General features: G+C 31.5%; 2 protein-coding genes across 3 annotated transcripts; both read left to right on the forward strand.

Annotated features, from left to right (window-relative positions):
• The first annotated feature begins 1,338 nt into the window (after positions 1 to 1,338).
• Positions 1,339 to 10,126, forward strand: LOC106661915 (splicing factor U2AF 50 kDa subunit). Of its 2 annotated transcripts, XM_014385670.2 has the most exons (11): positions 1,339 to 1,470; positions 1,569 to 1,613; positions 1,688 to 1,933; positions 5,360 to 5,487; positions 5,563 to 5,679; positions 5,745 to 5,901; positions 6,532 to 6,611; positions 7,772 to 7,894; positions 9,251 to 9,409; positions 9,466 to 9,630; positions 9,719 to 10,126. In XM_014385670.2, exons 2-11 carry the CDS (start codon positions 1,595 to 1,597, stop codon positions 9,848 to 9,850), a joined length of 1,326 nt encoding a protein of 441 aa, XP_014241156.1. In that variant the 5' UTR covers positions 1,339 to 1,470; positions 1,569 to 1,594; the 3' UTR covers positions 9,851 to 10,126. The 2 variants fall into 2 exon arrangements, with proteins under 2 accessions (XP_014241156.1, XP_014241157.1); XM_014385671.2 differs by lacking the exon at positions 7,772 to 7,894.
• An 864-nt stretch (positions 10,127 to 10,990) lies between these two features.
• LOC106661880 (putative uncharacterized protein DDB_G0282133) lies at positions 10,991 to 21,055 on the forward strand. Its single transcript, XM_014385612.2, has 6 exons — positions 10,991 to 11,558; positions 13,900 to 14,061; positions 14,129 to 14,276; positions 17,291 to 19,433; positions 19,500 to 19,653; positions 19,729 to 21,055. Exons 1-6 carry the CDS (start codon positions 11,539 to 11,541, stop codon positions 19,874 to 19,876), a joined length of 2,775 nt encoding a protein of 924 aa, XP_014241098.1. The 5' UTR covers positions 10,991 to 11,538; the 3' UTR covers positions 19,877 to 21,055.
• Positions 21,056 to 22,725: the final 1,670 nt, after the last annotated feature.

Here is a 22,725-nt window from a genome sequence, read left to right on the forward strand (position 1 = left end):
TTCAAATTTGTTCTTTTCTTTCACTACATTTATTTTGTTTTTCTTCAGATTCTATATTTTTCTTCTCCTTGGCCCGTTTTCATTATTTGTTAATTAATTGATTGTAGATGTGTATCAGGGATGTGGTCAATGGAGTCTCACAGAACATGGATCAGAAGACTAAAAATGATTAAAAATCTCTCAGATTCCATTTAAAACGCGTTGGCACAACTTTTAGACATTGGAGGATGGTAGTTAGCAAAGTAAACAGAAGGAAATGTTTTTGTATGTACAGTTTCACCGTAGAAAAGATTCAACCACTGAAAACGACCTACTAATCAAGTTCCTTGATGAACCAGTACTCACCGGTGTATAAGCACAGAATGGGGGATACAACAGCTCTTAAAGGGCGCAGTATAATATACACCCTGATTAATCTACATCTATATCTACATAGATAAATTATAACATCTTAAAATAATACAATAATTAAATTAAGTGCACAAAAATTTAATTATTAAGATAAATAGTTGTGAAAAAATCAATTTAAAAAATATGAAAAATCAATTGTGTTGGTTCTTTCAGTAAAACAAGGTCTTCTTTGATTTTGTATCGCGCTTTGCTTTTATAATTTAACAATTTTCATTCAAATATTGAAACTAATTTTTGTACTTGTGGTGTATTTATATGAAGTGATGAATTAAGAGTACAAAGCTATTTGAATAAATCTTGTTTCAAATGTGACTTTTGGAAAGTATGTACTGAATGAACTCCTCTTTCTTTTTGGGTTGATCGTCTTTTCTTCAATGATAGTTTCATGCAAATAATGAGATGCATTAAAAATCTGGCTACCCTATTCAGGGCATGGAGTAAAAACAGACTATACTATGTATTGAACTTACTAAAATAAAAAATAAATGTGTTTTGGTTTTGAACAGTTTCACCAAACAAAATCCTGAATACATAAATGCTTTTCTAATTTTTGCATAGCCTAAATCAACCACAATATGTTTTACCTTATTTGTAAGAAAATTTATATGAATTAAAGCAATATTATAGATATTGTGAGTATTGATCAAAAGTGTAAACAATTTTATGGATGTTTTTATCACCTTGAAAAACATAAATATTTTAATTTTAAATTTTACCGCTCGACGATGAAAATTTTGTTACCTAGGCCTTTTTGATGGGTTATAAGCTATTCAAGTTAAAGATAATTATTTTATAATAGATCTATTAATATAGCGATTTATATATTTCAGTTTATTTAAGTTGCAATTTTTTTAATATTGAAAAACAAAAACAGATTGTTGGTTTTTCGATGTTGTATTTGTTGAAATTATTTTTCGCTAGAGCTGAGGGCGTCCGCAATTGTCGGCCATATTTTAGCCTGCACGGCTTCGCGTCCAATTCATATTTTGGACCTTGTCTCCGTTTACACGACGTGAAGTGAACTTTTCCAAGAGAATTAAATTAGTTTATCGATTTTAGGTTGGTGTTTTTGACAATTTCTACATAGAATACGCGACCGGCTATTCGACAAAAAGAGAAAAACAGTTTCTTAATCTTCTATTTTTCTCTTTTTCTAGTTGACGGTTTCTATTAATTTCTCTAGATGGGCGAAGATCAAAAAGGTAACTTATAATTATTGACCGACGTAGCTTGTACTCTGTTGTATTTTTGTTCGTAACCGTCTTTCGGTTTTCAGAGCGTGAAAAGGACCGGGATAAGGATAGCAGGAGGAGGCGATCCAGGTCCCGGGAACACAGGAAAAGGTCAAGATCGAGGTCCAGGGACCGTAGGTCGAGGAGTCGTGACAAACACGACAGGAAGAGGAGTAGGTCTCGATCTCCCAAGAAGAGCAAAGGGAGGAGGAGGAAGCCATCTCTCTACTGGGATGTTCCACCTCCAGGATTCGAACACATCAGCCCGTTACAGTATAAAGCCATGCAAGGTTGTCTATAGTTCAGTTTTATTTAATATAATTAGAAATTTAAACTTTTTCACCAAATTTGCATTTGAAAAGTTAATCATGATTGGGTCTAAAGTGAGGAACACACGCAATGTGACATAACCCGACGCCCTGTCTCGTTCTGGTAGGGTGTGCACATCTGGTCGACGTCAAATGCCACGGAATGTGTATCACAAATCAATATCACAATCGCAATGCCTCTTTTGCTCTAATGCGTTATGAGCAAAACCATGTAATAAATTGTTAATGAAATTCATTCTATCGCAAAATGGTATTCCAGTCCATCATATTTTTTTAATTAAAACTCATGAATTTTTGATCTCGTTTAATTTGATTTACATTAAAATAAGCATGATGTAATTAATATAAAGACAACAATACATATAGTTTGAAATAGATTACAAAAATATGAGTGTTTGGTTCTTTTGCCTTCGACTGTACTCGACACTACTCTACGAAAAAGTCTGGACAGTGGGGAACTTGGTTGCGTTGAGTGGTGTCGTGCGGATGTGCATGGGGGTAATACAATCTTAGGGAAAATTAGACATTGGATTTCCATCGGGTGGCTTCCGTTCACGTCTCTGTTTTCCATGGAGATTTACGTATTATGTGTTCAAAGAAGTGAAAACAAAAAGTTGCTTTTTATATCTCTTGACTAGAAGAAGATTGTCTGTGGTCTGGCTAGTGAATTTGTTGATCCTGGTGACACTATGAGTATAAACAACCTACTGCGACCTAACCAGATAAAACTTACCTATTTAACCTATTCAGGAAAGTGAGGGTGGTTAGAAGCTCTTCATTCCCCAAGTGAGGTACTGAGAGTCATGATATTGCTCTCATCCCACACGTTTGCAAGTAGTGAGAGCGTGTTATTGTACTCTACTCTTTTAACTTTAAGATTCAAGTTTGTTGAAGCAGTGTGCTGTTTAAGTTATTATTTTTAATACAAGTGGGAAGGGAAAATTAAATAAGATAACCGTTGTTTACTGTTTTAAGCAACACATTGCTTCTTTGAATTTCAGTCTAAAAGAGAAGAAATTAGATCATTGCTCACAATACCTGAGTAGAGGGAGGTTTCGGTACCTCACTGAGGGAAGCAAGGGTGTGTTGCAAATGTATGTCTAAAAGGGGAAACTCTTTTCTAGCATTATTTACATCTCACTCTCTGATCTGTTAGTGATTCAAAAACCTGCCTACTTAAACATACATTTATGTTTATGTTACTCTGAATACTTTATGCTTATCTAGTGGAAAATTCACTATATACATTGAGACACATTCCATGGTGACATTAATGCTATTAGCAGTTGACTACCTGTTTCCTTTCTGATGAATGGGCTGGGTCTAAGGGCCTGATGCCCAGTGTGTGCTATCTGGTTAAAGGATTTGTGCTTTAAAACACCAAGTGCCATCCAATGGGCTGAGAGTGTTAAATTAACCTTTAGGGATGTTGTGTACCCTATTTGGTTAATGTGTAAGCAACCCTGATGCTCCATATCCCCATCACTATGCAATGCAAGGACATTTAGTGTATGCACTTAGTACTCTTTACATGGAAGGGAGGTAAGGTTCGAAAATACAAAAAAAAAAAAAAAAAAAAAAAAATGCAGATAGTTCTCATACATTTTATTATCGCACTTTGCAGGACCACCTCAATATTTATATGGAGCAAATGAGATAGGAAAAAAAAGAAACAATACAAGTCACCCACAATTCTATCTCTAAGAGGAGCTTATTTACAAAATGAACTTCTCTCTTAACAATATTTTCCAAATATATTTCAACCGCTCCCAGTTTCTTCTTTCCACTGCTTCGAATACATTTTACAGTCAACTCCCTCTGCATTGGGCGACTGTTTGACAGTCAACTCCATTCGACTCTTTTGATTGTCGGTCTGACTGACTGTCCGTCTGCCTGTCTCTCAGTGACATAAGTTTTTCTGCTTTGCTAATCCTCCCCTTTTATATTGGTTTCCCTACAAGGAAGGAAGAAAAAGCAAATCCATTGGACTTGACAGTCAATGGTTTTCTTGAAAGGGTTGGTCACGACCTGGCTGCCCGCAAGCTTCCATTATGCAGCCCCTGAGTCCTTTGGGTTGGTGAGCTGTCAGATTTTCAACTTACATAAAAAAGTAAGATGGAAATTTTTAAGATTCATTTTTCTTTTTAACTTTTTGGTTTTTGTATAAAAAAAAGAACAACACAGAATTGTTTTTTTAAACCATAAAAAATACTTATAAAATGCTTTACACAATTGCTTTAACAACTATTTTCAACTCACTTATACCAACTTATATTAAGATAGGAGGCCTAATAATACAAATTGTTAGGCCATTTGAAAATGCATTGTGGCAATACTTTTTTAAAAATTTAATTTCTTATTGTATTATGATAAACATGAGTTGACACATTACTGTGATATGTTCTACATGGAGGATCACCTAATTGCTACTCAGTGAGCACAAGGCATTTGTTTTTATGTTTTATCAAGGGGAGAAGCATTTCACCTGGGACATGATTTTGTTATTAATTCTGGTGTCACTTTGATTAAAACAACCGGCTTTTTACTTTATTGTTAAATAGAAAACTCACTTTAAAAATTCAGGGACTTAGGTTTATCCCTGAATTAGGGGCAATTCAATTAGCACTTTAGGTGCTAAAGTGAAAACAAGACAATTGGATTTTTTATTTAAAGTATTTTAATTTTTGGAAAAAAGTATTATTATGATCAGGTGGTCTTTGCTTTTTTCTCTCTAATTGGTACTCACAATTAATCAGGAGTTCCTTCTGTGTAGTATTGTAAAATTTAATTTTACCCATTTACGTTTTAGAGGTCAATTGACCAAGTTACTTCTTTCAATTAATTATTCTTTCTATGTAAGTCTGGTTGAGATAAAAGAAGTCTCTTATAAACAGCTCTCTGTGCCCACTTCATAAATCGCTGATAATCCAATCCTGATTACACATTTGAAAATGGCAAAAAGAGGGAAGATGGTTGTAGGTTTAGATGGAGAGTTGTCTGAGAGGATCGAAGTCATGATAGCTCAAGTGGTAGAGCAGCGGCTTATTTAGCCGAAGGTCGTGGGTTCGAATCCCACTCGTTTTATCTCAACCAAGACCTTACAGAGAAAGAATAATTTAATTTTACATTAATGTTTTACAGTTCAGTTTATACACTTTATGATTACATTTAAAAAAAATAAAGACCTTGTAACGATTGTGAATGAACCTGAAATAACTAAAAATATAATTTATTTACAGTTGGTATTTTGCTTTTCTGTTCAACTTTAATCTTAAAATGTTTTGAAGCTCTTATTAAGTTAAAGGATATCAAGTTTTATTTATTATTTAGTTTTCTTTTTTGTAAAGATTCCAATACGTATTTATTAAGAATATATTGTTTTTGCAGCTGCTGGTCAAATACCAGCAAATATTGTCGCTGACACACCACAAGCGGCTGTGCCTGTTGTTGGTTCAACAATAACTAGGCAAGCAAGGCGTTTATACGTTGGGAACATACCATTTGGAGTGACAGAGGTCTTTTTTTTTCTTTTGAGATAACGTTGCAATATTGAATCTGTTGATTTCTTCACTTTATATTTTATTTTCCAGGAGGAGATGATGGAATTTTTTAACCAACAAATGCATTTGTCTGGGTTGGCTCAGGCAGCTGGCAACCCCGTCCTTGCGTGCCAGATCAACTTGGATAAGAACTTCGCATTCCTTGAAGTAATTGAATGATTCCAGTCCATATGTTGGTTCCATATTTATTGATTGTCCATTTTTCATTTCAGTTCCGATCAATTGATGAAACGACACAAGCAATGGCATTTGATGGTATTAGTTTCAAAGGACAGAGTTTGAAAATCAGACGCCCTCATGATTATCAGCCGACCCCTGGCATCGCAGATGGAGGTGCATTAAATGTGCCAGGTCTGCTTGGATCCTCTGGTTATTGTTTTTCTTTTATTTTCAATTTTATTACTTTAAGGAATAAATGTTATGATATATGCGATGGTTTGCGTGTGCAATTATTTTATTTTAAATTTAACTCATTACAAGAGATTGGCTGTTTTGAATGTGGGGGATTAGTTGAATGATCACTTATTAGTTAATCTTTTCTATTTAGAGAGAATTTTGAAAGTTTGTGCCTAATGCATTTAATACACTCAATTTTTAAAAACAATTTTTTTAATTAAAATTAATTGCTTTAGCATTATTCTATTTCATTAAGATATAGACAAATAAATTTTGCACATAAATTTGTTATAAAATTACACCTTTTTGGGCAATTATATAGTTAATATTATCTGCGCATAGAACATCCACTTTAAAAAAAAATGCACATTTTATTCATTAATAAAATGTATACAGATATACATACATCCATCATATATACATATATGATAAAAATCTAACAACATGCCCAAAATGTTTTTTCCAACACTAAAAATTCTTTTCTTGATTAGTATGTCAATCCTTGATCAATTAGAATTTGTAATTAAAAAATGTTAATATTTCCATATAGCATAATTTATGTTGATTCTGTTATATTGTCTTAAAAGCTTGATGATTTTCCAGGTGTCATAAGCACTGTTGTGCCGGACTCACCCCACAAAATATTTATTGGTGGGTTACCAAATTACCTTAATGAAGACCAGGTGAGTAGTTTTGATTGTTTTCTAATGTTGATCATAGGATAGTAATTGAACATTCTGCCATCAGTGGATTATGTGTATCTATTATAATTCAAATGGTTTAAAAATGTTATTGCATCAATCGATTAGAACATAGTCCACTGTTTGGTGATCAAAAGGTATGTGTTCCTCTACAGCTACTAGGAAAGAGACTTCAGCCAAACTCCGTCGGATTTTTTTACAGGTTTGCCGAAGGAATATTGTCACCATTTTATAAATTTTATTACTTTTTTTTTTTTTTTTTTTTTTTTTTTTTTTTTTTTTAACAACGAAAAGTGTATTCAGTAAGTTTCCAATTTTTGGAGCAAATTCTTTTTTGCAGAGAGATTTTCCTTTCAGGGTTTTTTTTCATTTTTCAGGGATTTTTGTTTATTTCAGTTTAGGTGCAGTCAACTTCAAGAATCTGGATTCTTCTCCATTTTAAATTATTTTACAGGTCACAAATATGTTTTGAAGATTTGTTAAATCTGAAAGCAAATTTTATTATGACAATTTTGACAAAAAATATCCCCTTTTTATAATTTAACTAGGGTAAATTGTCTATTTTGATCAAATACTTAGCACAGTCATATATTATGTTTTTCTTTCTATCTTTTTTTTATTAAAGAGTTGACTGATTCACGTGTATTTTTGCGTTATAGCAAGGTATCATGAGTAATAAATGGGGTCTACTCTATAGTACTGCAGAAGCCACCATAAGGCAAGTCTCATGCTATTTTACATTGAGTCTATCAACATTTTCCAGGGCCCAATTTATTTGCTATTCAGTCTCCTTTATTTCTACTTTATATTTTCACTTATATGTCATACTGGCCAATTTAAAGACGACTGAGTAGCAAAGGTTAGACAGTTCTTCTGAAAATGAGGTAAGGAGGATAGTTTTAATTTATATCCAATTGAAATTCCAATATTTTTTACAAGGACTGGGATTTTTCTTTTTTTATCTGCATTGGTGAGTTTGATACAAAAAAAATATTTACCTAAATACAATCCAAGAAATAAATTAACATTTTGTTTTTCAAAATGGTAATGAAAAATCAGCAATAATGTTTTAATATAGCAAAATACTTGGAGAGGTTTCATATTTCCATTGAAATAAATGCTAAAATGCAGCGTTGGTTCAGGTCAAGGAGCTTCTGATGTCATTTGGTCAACTCCGAGCTTTCAATTTGGTCAAGGACTCTGCTACTGGACTCAGCAAAGGCTATGCTTTCTGCGAGTATGCTGATATTATAATGACAGATCAGGTTTGTAAACTAAACTCTTTACGATTTCAACCATGCTTGAAAAAGAAACTCCTTAGATCTCCTTCCTGAACCGTATGTGAGTTTCCTGCATTTTTTTATCCATACAATAATGATACACACTTCTTAAGAAATGTTTGTGTTGAAAAAGGGATTTTAGGGTTGATAAATCTTTTTACTCTTATTTCCTTAAGTAGAATAACTCACTTTCTCCATGTGTTACATACATATGCCGTGATATGATAAACTTTAACAACAAAACAATTTTGGTAAACGAGCTTCATGTAAGACTTAATCTTTATAGAAATAACATTGTGCATTAGGCACTTAATGTTTATATTAATGTAAATGTTATTATGACAATAATTTCCAATCTTAATTTTTAAAAAATCAAGCCTATGAGAGTAGTTGTGAAGTGATTTATACTAGAAAAATTTACTTTGTAGTTACTACTCATTTCATCATAGAAGGCTTTTTATTTTGTAACAGTCAGATAGTTTCTAAATTTCTTTCCAGCAAGTCCACAAGACAAAATATTTTTACTTCCAATTTTTTATGTCTTTTAAATTATTTATTTATTTTATAGTTATTAATTTCATTGTGTATTTATTCCTAAATGCTGCAAGTAAATAAAAATAATTACTATCAACTGTGACTTATGTAACATCAGCCCTTGTAAATTAATTATTGGAATAGACCTTCAATTTATTTTCTGAAGTATGAACTATCAATTTATATTGCTTATAAGGCTTAAGGTAACCTTGATTAAATGTTAATAATCAAGTAAATTTTCCAAAATTAACTAAAGTATATTATGACTTATGCAGAGTATTTGAATTTAAACTTTAAATATTTTTCTTATAACAGCTATTAGAGGAAATGCTGACAACAATCTTCCAAATATAAACCTTGTAATTCTATAAAAAGTGAGGTATAAAATATAGGTGCTTTATATAACAGACTTGTTATAATTCTGTAATACTGTAATTTGTTCTTTGTTTGTAACTATAATGATACTTATGGTGGTAAATTTCTTTTATTTCAATTTTTCAGTTTCTTTCAACTAATTATCAGAATAAAAACCAAGTCATTTGCTTTCTAATATGGCTGTTAAAGGGAGTAGTTCAAAGAAAATATTAAGGTCGATTAAAAAAATCCCTTTTTTAGTACAAATCATTTATTCAGTTCATCAATGTAATTGGGAATGGAGAAGGAATGAGTTGAATTTTTCTGCATGTAACATTTTTTTAGGAATTCGACGTTGAAATAGACTGAAAAAATGAAACGGTTCAATGATTTGTATGCTGAAAGAACAAAAACAAAATGCTGGTAAACATTTGCATTTTATGAATGTTGTAGGCGATTGCTGGTTTAAACGGAATGCAGTTGGGTGACAAAAAACTGATTGTCCAGAGGGCTAGTGTTGGAGCCAAAAATACGATACTTGGCCAGCAGCTGCCTGTCACCATTCAAGTCCCAGGGCTTAATCTAGTTTCTGCCTCCGGCCCTGCTACTGAGGTTAGTGATTTCTTTTGACTTTACTATATTATGATGATAACTGTACAAAATTTTAGGTGCTCTGCCTGTTGAACATGGTCACTCCTGAAGAGCTGAAAGATGAGGAAGAATATGACGATATACTTGATGATATTAGGGAAGAATGTAATAAATACGGCATTGTCAGATCACTTGAAATTCCGAGACCCATAGAAGGTGTTGAAGTTCCAGGATGTGGGAAGGTCCGTTCTTTCTAGTTTTTAAAATTATTATTTTTTTTTTTTTCAAATGTTGCATCTCTGTTTTAATACTATAATGTTCAATTTTCAGGTATTTGTCGAATTCAATTCAATTATAGACTGCCAAAAAGCACAACAAGCACTTACGGGAAGGAAATTCAGCAATCGGGTCGTGGTGACATCCTATTTTGATCCTGATAAATATCATCGACGAGAGTTTTGAACTTTTTGACATAACAATTTTTATTTACAATTATAGACATCCCTATGAAATATTCTTCTGAAAGTATTGAAGTTTGCTTGAAAGTTACTTTAAAATGATAAATGTAACATAAATGCAAAGGATGATTGTACATACATGTTACACTATTTATTTTTTGTTTCAATTTAGAAAGTATGCCAATAACAATACAGCTTCTTTTGTGTTATTTTGCCTAAATTTTGTTCCCTGAGTTTAAAGGACAATGATAATTACATACACAGAAACTTTTGTAACTATTTTATTGTTTTTTTATTTATTTTTATATTCCCTGAGTTCTTCCTTTTTATAAATTGGTTTTTGAAACTTAAACACAGTACAACTGACTCCTTTTAAGTAAACTCACCATTGTTAATTTTAGAGGTATTATGTTGGGTTTTTACTTGTAAAAAGAATTACTGTTTAACTTGTGCTGTAGCAAGAACTGTTTTTTATTGCTTTACTTTTAACTGAGAGTAATATTTTATGTAATTCATTTGTTAGGGATATAATCCCCATACTCTACCCTAAAAGTGCGGAGCCCTTTTTTTAAGCAGTGCAAGACTAATCATGAAGCTTAAAACACAAAGTTGTCACTATGAAATAATTGTGACATTTGATTTGAGGTGCTTTTTGCTTGCACCATGTCAAGTATTATAGCAAAAAGTGTCTAATTATGTAATGCTTTAAATATAGATTTTTTAGGCCAATGTTCCTTGAAAAAAATTAATACTTAAATAAATTAATGTAGTTTGTATGAAATAATGATAAGTATGTGCATAGAATGAAATAATAGTATTTAATTCAAAAATAATACAACAGAAAAACAAAAGTATATTTCACAAAAAAAAGTAGGGCGATTGAATCATCTCACAGGATATCTAAAACCTTATTTCTTCTTTTAAGTACCCTGTAGTTAATAATTATATAAATTTAAGTTTTAATTATTCTGGTGACACGGTATCAAAACGATTATATTTTCAATATTGAACATGACCTGATTTTTTGCACCGATTACCATATCAGCATTTACAGCTGTCCTACAGCTTGTACATAGCTTTAGAATTGTACAAAAAAGGTGCTGTTTTCAATATACATGAAAGGTGCATCAGTTCCTCTTGAGTTATCAGATACTTCAGTCTATATTGAAGTACAGAATACATAAAAAAAATGAACATGAACCTGGTCAGGGGTGTTTCTTTTGTATGTTCAGCCGAATTTTTGTTTTGTGTATAGGTCATTTTTATAGTGTAATAGCATTTCTTATTGGGAAGTATGACGTGCTTGTTTTCTACATGGATTAAGATTAGACTGTCCTACTTCCCAGCAAGTCGGCTCTAATGCATCTTGAAGCTGATGAGACATCTAGATTTTTTGAGTAAAGTACCATATTTGAATATTGACTATACTTTTCGAGCTTAATTCAGGTTTAAAATTTTGAAAATTTTTCATCTGAGTCGAGACTTTTTTCGATCCAACAGTACAACACTGTAAGGTGGAAACAAGCGCTGTTACAACGATATAGACTGGCGAGTCGCGTTGTTTTTAGAACTTGGACAGAAACTTTTATGTCCCTGATTTACTCATAACTGTTCAGATTGCACTTTGCAGTGTTTTGTACAGTGTGGAGCTAGACGTTTCCTATTGATTGAGAACACGGTCTTTATTTTGATATGGAGAACCGTTTGTTAACGTGAGTATATAGAATATATTCTTCTATTCTTAAAATATTTAAAGTGACTGGTCGTTAAAGAAATCTCGTCTTTTCGATTATAGAAGGCTGTCGTTTTGTAAATAATTCCGAATTTTACGAAAGTATTGTATTTATGGGAGAATTCGTTCTGACGGTAACATCCGTGGACTTCCAAATATCGAATTTTGAGAAGGCCCGATGTTCTGAATAAGAGACGATTTACTTTTCATTAGTTCATTTTGTCATTATGCCTAGCTTGTAAAGCCTGAAGAATAAATGGACGGGTTTAAACTCAACTCAAGTTAATATTATTACTCATTATCCCCTGCCTGGCATTCTCAACACGACAGACAAGAATGACACATCTACATGGAAAACAAACACTTTGAGCTCTGGTACGATAAAGAAAATGTTTTTCTAAACCCTACGTCACACCAGACCGCATCTCAAGATCTCCGCATAATCATTCACTAACGGTCACTAAACACCACACAAACATTCATGTTGACAAAACACAGGACACATAAGTGGAAAGATGAAAAAGTGTAGGAGTGGACTTCATTCTCGACTGGTGGAAAACGATAATTCTACTTTCAAATGGGTAGAAGAAATTAAAAAGTCAGTTTGTGAGTAGAACATCCTCTCTTGTTGACTTAACCAACAGTGAATTGATGTACTCACTCAATCTTAAATATTTCTATAGACTTGAGTGGAAGGCACAGTTGGTACATTGATTTAGTGAAACTTCTATATAACGAAAAATCTTGGGGAATGAAATATAGTCCAATAAACAGAGGTGCCCGCTATTGGGCAGGGGAAAAATATTTCGTATTTCATTTATTTAGCATTTTAAGCCATTTTTATGATTGAGGGTTTCTGAAATTCACTGAGCATACTTTCACATAAGAGCAAAGTCAAAGTGAGGAACACACCCAATGCGATGCAATGCAATGTGATATAATCCAACGCTACCTGATGCCTTGTAGCATGTTGATGGGGTGTTTGCACTGTTTGACACAAGCACATACTACGCGATAGACAATAAGTGTATATCAGTAGTATTCACGAAATGGATAGCCCTGAGGAAGAATGTGAGGAAGATATGGAAGTAATGGCAGCAGCAGTGATCTGCTTGCTTTCAACAGTGAACAGAAAAATTTGGGTTCATGCAGAGAATCTCACTACAGGTGTATCTAGCATATATCATATCTTGTTTTCTGTATTAGAAAAAGAAGAAAATACTGATCGATTCATTATTTCATTATTTTGTATTACATATGACAAAATATTAATTTGATTAACTGCATGGAGCAATAAAGGAACGTTTTAAGAAAACTAATACGAATTATTATATTACCTTGCATTATATACCATTTACCATATAAAACATGTGTATACTGACAAAGGCAAAAAGCCAGACACTAGACGTATTTTATTGCTTATTTCAAACTATATGTATTTTTATTATTATAATTACAACATATGTTAATATAAGCCAAAATAAACAAGATCAGAATTTCATGAGTTTTAATTTAAAAAATTTAATTAAGTTGGTTTGAAAGAAAATTTATCGACACACTGTGAAAATCATTCAGAGGTGGTTAAGGTGAAATTAGTAGAGTTTAATATGGCATAACAACAGGGATATTTGGTTTTTAATTCAGAATGTACATGAATATATTTTAGTTTAAAACGTGCTCAATTTTGTTTTAACAAAATTAAAGATAGTTGACATCAGAAACCAAAAGGCTATCAGACATTTGTAGAACAAAAGAATAAATTGTGAAGTATGATTTTGAGGTCTGCAGGGTATGCACCTGTAGTTTGGTCATTTCTAATCATTTTGGTCTGTCAGACATGTTTCGACTTTTCACCATCTTCAGACAAAACACATCTGACAGACCAAGTGCAAAACTATAATGTGAAAGTTATAAGCAACAAAGATCTCTCGAGGGTGCTCAAGAATCTTTGAAAATATCAAAAAGAAATTTCTGAAAATTGAAGAGGAAGGAAGAATGTAATAATTTTAACAGGTAAAAAAAAACAAAAAAAACAATTGACATCATTCAGAATAATTCCACATTACTTTATAGTTTAAACATCTTTGTTACATTGGGTATAATTTTCAATGTAACGTAGTAGCATTCTTATCAAACATTGGTGGTCTCAACATGTTTTGTTATAACCAGAGTGTTATTCAATAAACATTGTAGTAAACACCAGCAGGTTTTAGGTACATCACGTCTCATAAATGCACATAGTTACAGAAATAGTGGATCCTATAAAATATAAGTTAAAAAAACTTGTGTTTTATATTATATTTTTTAATATGTAATTTCAGCGGAAAAGAGTTGATAGATAAAAAATACTGCGGGCCGAAAGACTTCCCGACTGTGGGCTGGAGGGAATATCGGCCGTCAGATACTTGGCTGGAAAAGAAACAAATTCAAGCTTGTCTGGAGGACAAGTTATCACTTTTGAGATCGGAGAGAATTGATAAAGTGTAAATTATTATTTTATTGTGCTATTGTTGCTTGTCAACTGAAATTTAATTTTTGCTTTTCTTAAAGTGCCAATCTAGCAACAGCTGAGTGGCTCCCAGAACACCAAAAGGCAAAAGTAACTAAAAAAGTTGGAAAACACTGGGATGTGTTTGGCCATTATAAAGAAAATGCTGATTGGCTTTATCCAGAGGAAGCTTTATTTTTAATAGAAACAGTAAGTAATTTTGATATAATTATAGACATTTTTACATATAAATGTGTTATGAGTAGTATGTAATTTCATTCAGTGTAATCATTAATTTTAGAATTATTTGTGGTTATTATTTAGCCTTAATTTAGACCATTTAACATATAGTTTGCTTTATTTATATTATTATCATAGGTATAGAGAATGTATGTTTACATATCATTACAAGATATTGATCCATTAGGTCTATACATACATATATTATGTAATTTCATTATTTTTTATCATCCTATAGTCACTCTTTTGGTCTGTCAGTACCATAAATACACTCTGATAACGTGTGGAATGTAAATGTGCCTGAATTTTAAATTTACGGCAAATTATATCAATTAACTGTTAATGGTTAATCATATCCTACAGGCTGCTCAATTCGGTGGTGGTTTTTGGATTTTAATTTATTAAAAGTCTTCCAATCTACGGTTTATATATTCCAAAAAAAATTTCCAGAGGAAGTGAGCCATTGCTGCATTAGTAGACTGAAGGAGCAAGGTTGTCTGAACTGTGGGGTAGAAATTTTATACTGAACTGTTTCAGAAAGTTTTTGCTTTGTATGTGACAACAAAATTAATTTCTTTTCACCAAAGCAGATCTGCTATCTCCGAAACCTTGTTTGAGCTCAGATTTGACAGAACTCCCTTGTAGAAGAAACTCATAGTGGATAAGTACTTTACATTGACAACAATTTTTGAGACCTTTTTTTAAAATAGTAGTACAGTGAAACCTACATCACACCAGACCGCATCTCACGATATCTGAATAATTATCAATCAACGGTCACTAATCTCTACACATGGTATTACAGGTTGATCTACCTACCAGATTGAGTCAGTTCTGTTCGGCACTGTTCTGCCTTTTTTTTTTTTTTTTTTCACTTCCCTTAACTTTTCAAATTGTTGAATATTTAACTTTTATAAACCTAATTTGGTTGAAAAGTTGACAATTTCTTTGTGTAGGATAAGCATGTCTTGCAGAGCACTGCTTTTCAATACAGATGGCTATCATGAGCTTACCTTTCTTGGCAGGCTTGTAGGCAATCCACTCAAGAATCCGCGATCAGGTCGATGTTAGGGCACAAATTCAAAAATTCAGTGATTAGTTGACAACTAGTTTTTGATTGTGTGTTGGAACAAACCAATTGAGTGTATTCTCTTCTTCAAATTCTTCAAAGTAATAAATAAGTAAAATAAATAAATAAAATAAATAAATAAAATAAATAAATAAATAAAATAAATAAAATAAATAAAATAAATAAATAAAATAAATAAAATAAATAAAATAAATAAAACCTGACTATAAAACGTGTAACAAACAAGAATTTCCGCTCCGGGAAAAAACCGAAGTTTTGAGGTATATTGGTTTAATAAGTGTATGACAGTGGTGTGTTGTGGAAGCTAGGACGTCCCTTTGTCAGCCCAGCGTTTTTTGAAGTGTTTTTTGGTGAGGTGAGTTCAACTGGATAATTTTTTTGGACGATTAGACAAGTCTGCTGGGTGCTAGTTTGTAGCTCGCATTCCCTATTGGGAAGTGTTGGGAAGTGTGGGGCCTGAATCTCTCTAGAAACCTGGTTTCAGGGTTGGGCAAGATTTATTTATTTAGTTTTTCTCTTTTTATTTAAACGCCATCTGTTTTTCAATTTTTCAAAATTTCCCAAAATCATTTCAAAGGCCCTCTCGGCCCAGTGGGCCGAGAAGGTTTTCGAAATCGATTACCTCCTCTAAATAGGACTCCCTCTCCTGTTGTTTGTACGTCTGGGGCAAGACATTTTATCATTTGTCGATTGGATAGGAAAGATAATGGCGGCCTTCACTCACTATCGCCAATTAAGATATGTAGAGTAATAAATAGAGAAGTAGGGAAAGTAGTAAACGTCAAAAAAGGCCGTGACGGTTTAATTTATATTGAAGCGTTCAATGAGGAACAAGGGGATAAAATATTGAAAATTAAAAGTATAGAAAATATACCGGTAAAGGTCGAAAGAAATGTTAAATTGAACACCTCAAAAGGTGTAATTTCTTGCTGGGACTTGAAAGAGTGTCCCGATGAAGAACTTCTTGAAGAATTAAAAGGTTCTAATGTTACAAACCTTCATCGATTAAAAAGAAAAGATGGTAGGATATCTTTTTCATGGGTTGTAACTTTCAATACCCCGTGTCCTCCGAAAGAATTGCATGTTGCCTATATGAAGATAGCCGTAAGGCCATTTATTCCTGCTCCCCTTCGATGTTTTAAATGTCTAGATTTCGGACATACAATTTCTTCGTGTAAGAAGAAGGTCTTTATGTGTGGATGTGGGCTGGAAAGGCACGAAAAGGCTGTTCCTTGTCAGTCNTATTATTATTATTAGCCATACAAGCCTACGGGGAATTTTTAAATTATGGAACAAAATTCACAATTCTAATTAAAAAAAGAAACAGAAATAAATTTTATAAATTTATTAAATTTTATGCAATTTAAAATGGGAATTTTGTATGCATTTGGCCTTCCGAATTAAGAATTTTAAAAAGAAAAATTAAAGCTTGGATGGCAATAGGATAAATAAGATTACGAGTGAATGTTTGGAGTCAGAGCTTTATAGCACTCAGAAGAGATATAGCTAACCTAAGATAGAAGGTTTGGATGTTAGGGCGTGAAATGACCTTAGCCGTTAAAACGCCCTTAAAAATTAATAATAATAATAATAATAATAGTAATAAATTCGAAAAGCCTTTAGAAAACTTGGAAATAGATCTTATTTTTTCCTCTTTCTGTCAGCTCTAAATAGACACCTTTGGTGGCTTTAAATTAAACTTGTTTCATAAGTTTAGTTTAAACTTGTTTCTTCTTAATAGAAGAGTAATAATTAGGCTTATATGGTACAGAAAAGATAATAAGTTTTTATTTTAGATTGTTGGATGTGTTAGTATGAAGCCCAACTTAAAACAAAATATTATGTAACCATTAGATTTCAAACTATAACAAATATTTTATAATTTTATTTTCAGAATGTCTTGCAACTATTGTATGGAGAGGTACCAGTTAGTGTTGAGCAGGGTTATCTGTTGCTCATCGGAGATGATGTCACACTTGCAGAGTACAGAGTTTATTCGTTCTTATTAAAGAGGGGCTATAAAGTTACCAGGCATTGCAAAAATATTAAAAGAACAAAATATAAAAAACAAGTCCCTCTTGATCAAGTTTTTCAAAGTAATAAATGTGACCAATCGTTGCAGAATTTGGATGTCTCGAGTAAAGGATTGAAAGATGTAAGCTCATGTGGTGCTGAAAGTGATTTGGAAAATAAAAATATTGAGAACAATAAAAAGACAGACCAACAAACAAAAAACGTACCTGCTTCCAAAGCTTTACTTGATGACGTGTATGTTGTTGAAGATTCAGTTGAAGTTATAGAAGTTGAAGATAGTGATACTTCAATGAGGGAAGTAAAAAAACTGGAGAATAAAGTTGATAAAGTTGAAAATGAACAAGAATCAATTTTGATTGAAGACGAAGATGATGACGATGATGTTGACATAGTGTTTGTATCTAACAACTTATGCAGCAGGTGTTGGTACCCTCCTTTAACCAAATCACTCATTCCACAAAATTGGCAAGATGAAGGAAATTCAGAACAAAGTATAAAATATGTAAAAAAATTTAAAGAAAGTGATTATCTTGATTTATCAACAAAAACAACCAGTGATATTTTAAAAACAATAGGTGGCAATACCCAAAAAAATTTATTATTTGCTCCTGATCAAAGATTTCTTCCAGATAACATAGAAACAAAATATTCAGTCTATAAAATAAATCTGCATCAGTTAGATGAGGAAGAAAATAGAAACAATGATAAAGGGAAAAATACAGTTTCAACATCCCGAAATGTTGAAGACATAAGAAGTTATCAGTTACCATCATACATGGCTCGGAATAATTTGGATGATGACATTAGCGCTGATAATCCAAACAATTTAAATGAAAACCATCAAAGTTTTATGGGTGCAGATCAGAGTATTTCATCTGAACCAAATTATAACGTAAATCACCAGTATTCAACCAGAGCACATTTTAACTCTAGTATGCCGAACTTTCAAAATAATCATTTAAATGAGCAAGCTTTCCAGAATGTTGGTGTCCGAGACCACAATTTTCGGCCAACCCATTTCAGAAGTCATAACTATTCCAACAATTTCCAACCGATGCACAGCCAAGTGAACAGTAGGAACAGCCTGCTGATGCGAGCATGCGAAATGCAATTAATGGCAGCCAATATGATGCAGACTGCATCACAAATATTAGCAGCTTGTAATCGGCCACAAACTTATAATCATCAGCAGATGCCCTTTGTGCCTCAGAATCAACTTGCGTTTACATCAAATCAAATGGTCCCTTTTACAAGACCGGTATTCACCAATTATCCAAATGTGTTCGGTAACAGACACTTTTATTATACCAACAATAGTAACAATGGTTATCAGCAAAGGCAGTGGAGTCAGAGGTATCATGGCCGATGTTCTGCACGAAAAAGACCAAGAAAGTATTTTCCTCTTATGAACAATGGAAAGAATAATGCACCTTCATCGTCAAAATCAAACAATGAAGATGTTATTGTGCTAGACTCTGATGAAGAAGAAAAAGGGTATAAGAGACATATTAAAAAACCTCATACTTCAGCCAACAATACAGATAAAAAAAAAAGTTTCCCGGTAATAGACATTTCTAATGAAAATCATTCTGATGTTGAAATAATCTTACCACCAAAAGACATTGTGGATTTAACGAGTACCTCTTGTAGTGAAATTACTCTAAATAAAAATATCAAACCTGAATTTCCGACTGATGGATTAGTGAAGGATGAATCTGACGCAACAAGTGTACAAACTAGCAATATACCTTCGTCAGAACTGTACAGTCAAGATAATCAAGACATTGTGATTGATGTTGTATCAAATGCTGGACAAAATGATGATGAAGTTACAACAAAAAGTGATAGTTCTATCAATGAAGAAAATAATTATAATAAAGAGAGCAGCAATGAAAAGTATATGGAAGAACCTTCAAATTGGGAACAGTATAAAAGTTATTCTCCACCGGCAGGTTCAAAAAATAATCTGCCTCTTATTGATTTAGACAGAAATATTACAAAAGGTACTTCTACTAGAATTAAACAAATTTAAATTTCAATATATTAATTCTAACCAATTCTGTTAACAGCTTCTGTATATGAGACACTACACTTGTTCAATCCCATTGAAAATTCACCCTCAAAAGGAAAGCAGTTGAAAGTATCATTTGATACATACCTTCCTACCGACCATTTTAAAAAATCTTTTAAAATGTTGCCAAAATTTAGGGTAATTGTGATGAGGTGAGAATATATAAACTATGTAACTTAGAATTTTTTCTTCATATTTATAATCATTTTTCAAATTCATTTTTACAGTGAAGAAGATCTTATGCCGACAATGTATGATTTGGATGCTTTAAAAGAATTTTATCAAGATAAGATCCCGTTTTTATTTGCTGTTGTTTTAGATCAGACGATTAGCTTTTACAACTATGATCATATATCATTGCCTACATACTTGTAAATTAAGTGTGTGAGAGAGAGACAATGCATGAGTGAAAGAGAGAGTGAGAGAGATACATACATTTTCATCCTGTCTACATGGCAAAATAATAATAATAATAAATTAAAAAAAAGGATCAGCCTAATCACTTCAGTGGCCAAAGAGAGGGTTTTTAGCCAAAATTTTATCTGCACAGGTTTCAACAAAAATTGAAATTGTTGTAGGTAAAAAGAACCAAAATAAAATGTATTTGCTTGATTTGTTGACCTGCCTTTTGAAACACTTCATTGTCTAAGAGAAAGAGAAACAGAGAGAGAATGAGAGGAGGGGGAGATATAACGAACTTGATGTAATAACTAAAGATTTAAAATTGTTTCAACATTTTTAATCCTTATTTGTTAAAAATGTTTCTCCATTTATTATTTTTATACTTAGTTATTAACAAATATTGAATTTCAAACAATCTAACTACAACTTACCACATGTAGGCATTATTGTACATAACGTTGATTGTTTTTATTTACAGATTTTATGTCAAATGTAATTTTGGTAGGTTGTTTTATAATGGTTAAAAGAAGAAAAAACTGTGGTGATTATCTTAGATCTAGTCAAGGTATGCAAGCACTAATTATAAGTTTATATTATGCCTTTTCTATAAATATTTTGTTATAAAATAATTTTAAAATGAAAATATATCGCTACTCTCTCAACTAATGGTTTTCTTCCCTTCCAAATCAATTTTAGGCAATGAATATTTAGACAATTTTCTCTTAAATAATTTCATGATAACTGATCTGAAGATGGTATTTATTAAAACACGCATTGTTATAAGTAAATTGGTTAAATTCTGTTTGAATTAGCAGTTGGGAAAATATCGCCTGTATTATTTGGAATAGTAATGTACTGAGATGAAAACGGCTAACAAATTGAGTGAAAACAACTTACAAATAACAAATATTTTGTAAACTATTTTTGTTTACAAATTTATTAGTTTACATCTCACCGGCCATGTGGTATAGATATCTCACAGCTTGTAAGTAGTATCATGTCATTCATTTTGCCAGTCAGACGAATAAAATCTTTTTTGGAATTGTGCGGAAAAATCTTCGCTGGGAACTTACTTTACTAATGTACCCACGTTGCTGTTTTGGTATATTTGTCTGCTTTGTGACCAAAAAAAAAAAAAAAAAAAATGGGCATGAAATATCAGAACTCTACAAAGAAAGAGTAATTATTATACAGATTTTTCTGTATATCAAGTGATGATTCAGCGTATAAAACTTGCAATTTAATAGTATATAGGATAAAATGAAAACAATTTGTCTTTTGTTATAAATAATATTATAATTCATTAATAAATGTGCTTGTATAGGACAATAAATAAAGCCAAAATATATGACAACATATAAAATTTAAAAACCAAATAACTAAATAAAACTCTATAAAAGCTAACATATAAAATAGCAGATCATGTTTTATATAAAAAAGAAAAATACAATTAAAAAATGAAAGTTAAAAAGACATTTATTCAATTTGTAATAATTCTTAAATAGCTTCCATGTTTTGGAAAGAGCAAGAAATACTGTCAAATTTCTTTTTGTTTTTATTTTATTTATTATATAGACAACAATTAATGATCCTTAAAAATAAACTTTGGCATAAAATGTTATTACTGGATTGTTATTGAAACAGTGCTAATGTACAAAACATAAAACATGGAAGGATGTTTAAAAGATGCTTTTTTATATATCTGTTTATAAATTTTAACACTAAAAAAAAGCAAATAATTTTTGATATAGCCATTGGTTTGATTTACTCGTTATTTTTAAAAAGTAGCCTGCAATCTTTCATTTTTACATGAATATTTCACTACAAGCAATCGTTTGTATATATATATATATATATATATACAGTACATTAATTTATTTAAATGATCAATAATAGTTTAATTTTTAGATACTGGATATAATAGAAATTATTTTTTCTGTTTGATATGAAATTTTTGCAGTACATGTATCACATTATATTTACTACTATTACAAGAATAAAACTTTTCCCTTCATGTCATAACTTTTTTTCAGTGATGCATCTTATTGCTTGTTTATTAGTTATTTTTAAAATAGGAGAAATAAAAAGAAGACATAACTAAGAACACACATATGTGTCCCATTGTTTGATTAAAACAATGGAATAATACACTTACTAAAACTAGTTAAATGTATATAAATTATAACATTAAATTGTAAAAAGCTGAGAATCCAATTAATTGAAATGGAAGAAATAAGGGCAAAATTAGGCTAGAAATTAGTTCACGAATATATATAAAACACAATGCACAAAACGTAATTATAAATATGGCTTACAAATGTGAAAAATTAAAAATAAATAAAAATTGTTTCATACTACCCTATTGTCTTGCATCGTAAATGCTATTATCATAAATGTTCGAATTCTTCTCATTCAGTCAGTTAAGTATTTCTAGAATGTAAGTTTCATCTTCCCAAGTCATTAAAATATTTATTTAAATGTTTCTGCTGCTTTTTAAAACTATTTACTTTGTGCTTTAAAAAGAAATTATGAGAAGACATTATATTTACAAGAAAGAAAAGCAAAAATTTCATTATGCTGAGAGGTTTATTTGATTTTTTTTAAAACAAATACAGTAATAAGGTTAAATTTTCTCAAATTATATTGTTTTTTGATAATTACAACTTTGGCACAAAATTTTTGCCTTTCATTCCACAATTCAAATCTTATTAAAACGCGTAACCTAACCGTTGAGCTTTTATTTGTGTCAATACTGTCAAAAGAGAGCAATAAAAGATTTTAAAAAAATTGAAAATAGCAACCCAAGATTAAAATTCAAAGCA

Source organism: Cimex lectularius, unplaced genomic scaffold (genome assembly GCF_000648675.2).
Source record: "Cimex lectularius strain Harlan isolate CLEC.00 unplaced genomic scaffold, Clec_2.1 scaffold34, whole genome shotgun sequence".
NCBI classification, from domain to species: Eukaryota; Metazoa; Arthropoda; class Insecta; order Hemiptera; family Cimicidae; genus Cimex; species Cimex lectularius.